This window comes from Volvox carteri (assembly GCF_000143455.1).
Source record: "Volvox carteri f. nagariensis unplaced genomic scaffold VOLCAscaffold_44, whole genome shotgun sequence".
Classification (NCBI taxonomy): Eukaryota; Viridiplantae; Chlorophyta; class Chlorophyceae; order Chlamydomonadales; family Volvocaceae; genus Volvox; species Volvox carteri.
In genome coordinates this window covers 712,480-715,228 of record NW_003307587.1, presented here as the reverse complement: position 1 = coordinate 715,228, position 2,749 = coordinate 712,480, and the positions used below count along the sequence as shown (strand labels likewise).

The 2,749-nt window shown below is 54.6% G+C and overlaps 1 protein-coding gene across 1 annotated transcript in view; it reads right to left on the bottom strand.

The window, feature by feature from the left end:
* VOLCADRAFT_118817 (uncharacterized protein) overlaps positions 1-2,125 on the bottom strand; it is a gene marked incomplete at both ends in the record, with an annotated part of 10,146 nt that extends 8,021 nt beyond the window's left edge. Inside the window, 3 exons of the mRNA XM_002954574.1 lie at positions 680-782; positions 1,656-1,821; positions 1,941-2,125. Coding sequence (XP_002954620.1) covers positions 680-782; positions 1,656-1,821; positions 1,941-2,125 — 454 coding nt within the window. The remainder of the gene's footprint in view (positions 1-679; positions 783-1,655; positions 1,822-1,940) is intronic.
* Between the last annotated feature and the right edge of the window lie 624 nt (positions 2,126-2,749).

Here is a 2,749-nt window from a genome sequence, read left to right as displayed (position 1 = left end):
CGTGCGCGTGTGTTTAGATATTAGTGAACTGTATGCATGCATGCATGTATGCATGTATGTATGTGAAGGCAGCTAACTAGGTGGCGGTTAGCTCCGCATCTTTTTGACGTTCGGGTGGTGAGTGGTGATCTTATTATCATTAATATGATTACTGCGCGATGTGACATGTTATGCGCGTTATTTATGCTTCGTTAACTGAGTTTGCATACATCCCCTCTTCTCCCATTACCCGCCCTCCCCTTCCCCGGTCGCGCGCGTGTTGGGGGATTGGGAGGAGCACTTGCATGTCATCAGCTTTTTGTTACCAGCTTACCAGCCAGTATTGCTCCAACCTCGTCAATGCCGCCGCCAGGCCGACGACAAATTTTATTCCAGCTCACGTCGTCAGTTCTCTACTACTTTTTCGCCGCCTCTACACCAACCTTTACTTCTTTACGGCTTCGTTCTACTGCTTTTCTTCCGCTCTTATTTTAGTCTTGGCGGCTAGGTAGGTAGGTAGGTTTCCGCGGTCGTCATCATTACAGCATCCCGAGTTCGCCTCCTTCAAAACTGCCTACTGGTCAGTTCTGCTTCTTGTTCGCTCTTTCCTTGTGGCAGCAGCTTCACTCGTTCTCACGTGGTTCGTCTTTCCCCCCCGTTTCCCCCCTTTCCCCCCCCCTTCCCTCCACTCACTCCTCACCCTGTCCCAAGTGCTCTCTCCAAAACCTGGCCTGCATGTCCTCCCGTCGTAGCTTGAGACCCTTGCAGTACAGCATGTACCGCCGGGCCTCCTGGAGCTCCAACTGGTGTGTGTGCGGGGGTGGTGTGGTGGGCGGGGGGGAGTGGTGGGGGGAGTTGTTGGGGGGGAAAGAGGGGAGAAGGGGGTTGTGGGAGGGGGTGATGCAATGAGTGGGTTTGGGTACACGCAGGACAGGCGGGCGGGGGGGAAAGGGGTGAGTGGATGGGTGGGTCATATGGGGAAATATGAACAGAAGAGTTGAAAAAGCAAAGAATCAGCGGTGGCCAGTCGCGGTGGTTACTGGTGGTGGTGATCGGTGGTGGTGATCGGTGGTGGTGGGGCAGAGGAGACGAGGGCGCAATGTAGGGAACACGAGGAGGAGGGGGTGCTGCTGGCAGGGTGGCTTCGGGGGAAGGGGAGGGGGAGCGGGAGGGGGAAGACGACCTGAGAAGCCCTTGATCTACATCGCAACCACGGCAGATTCGTCTGGAGGCGGGATGGGATTTGGGGGGGGAAGAGATGGGCTTTGTGCCTGACGCGAAGGAGAAGTAGAGACTTTGCGGGGATTGGCGCGGGCAGGGGTTTGGACGCCGTACGCAGCTGCTGGTTTGGACTATTGCTGGTCTGCGGGAGATTGGGGTTGCAGGGGTGGGGAGGAGCTGCATTCGTTTCGAAAAACGTGGGGCGAGATTTTGACGCATGTGGATTAGGGACAGGCTGGTTTTGCTCTCATTCCCCTGCGCTTGCCCTACGGCAAGGGGGAGTGCTTTGGGCTGGAGAGGGGAGACAGAGAGCTGACGGTGAGGGGCGGTCTTCCGGTCAACTCTTTGAAGGTTCGCCATGACCGGGAGAGAGGGGGGTTTGGGGGAGTTTGGGGGAGCACCGAGCAAACCGGCTACAGGGAATACACGGTTCCATAAGCGGTCTGGCGCCTCACCATCAGCTTAATCTGCTCAGTAACGCTGCAATCCAGGCTAACAGGTGCGCCTCTCGCAGCGATGTCCGCTGCCGGGTACTCGATCGCATCTCGGTGCGAGAGGTAAGCGAGTCCCACGAATAGGTCGATAGTATGCCACCGGCCCAGCGTTTCGTTGTACATGTATCTGCGTGCAGGGGCTCACTTCTGGCGTTACATTACTCTGGAAGCGTGGTGGGAGGTAGACGGAAAGACGTTGGTTTGCCGCAGCGGGTCGAAACAAAAATATCTGCGCTACATACCAACCTCAGGACCTCCTTCACGTGGTACAGTGCCTCTCCCCAATTGCTTGGGGCATGGTCAGGCGCATTTCTGCACGCCTCGACAGGTAGCACCGGCTCCATAACGCCATCTTGAAGACCCTTCTGCTTAAACAAATACCAGTACATGGCAACCGCCGCGGCGCTTGCCGCGACGACGCCAGTACTCATTCTCTCTAGTTCGCTACTTCGCCAGGTTTCTTACTGTGGTTGCGAGAGCGCTTTTAATCCACACGATGACTTCCCCGTATTCAATTGCTTCTACATTCCCATAGTCCGCAAGACCCTAGCTGCGAGACAGTTAGGCCTAGTTGGCTTTTTCCAAAGAAATAGAAATCTGCATCATAATTGTAGGTTCTATTTATGAGTCTGACTAGGCCTATATGCACTTGTGAGTTTGGAAGCACGGAAACTCTCAGGGATGTACGTGCCAACATCAGGCCGAGAACCCTCAGTGCCAGACAACCAGCAAAACGGGAAAAACGCGCACAGAGACTCGTGCCAGATGCAAACTCCAGATGCCTAGACATGGGACGATTCCCTTAGCAAGCAAAGTTCATTTGATTGATGAGGAACCCCAACCGCTCCACTAACTTCCGCACAACACAACCCGACGCTCGGAGCCCCGACGGCACTCCCAGACTCCATGACTCTATGAGAACTTGTACGGAATGAATTTGTTTCGGTAAAATTTTCGCCATAGGTCAGGCCAGGACGCACTTATGCATGGAGTCCGAGGAATGTCCAAGTCAAATAAAACTATTTATCAGATCATCGCTTTTGCAAGGATAAAGC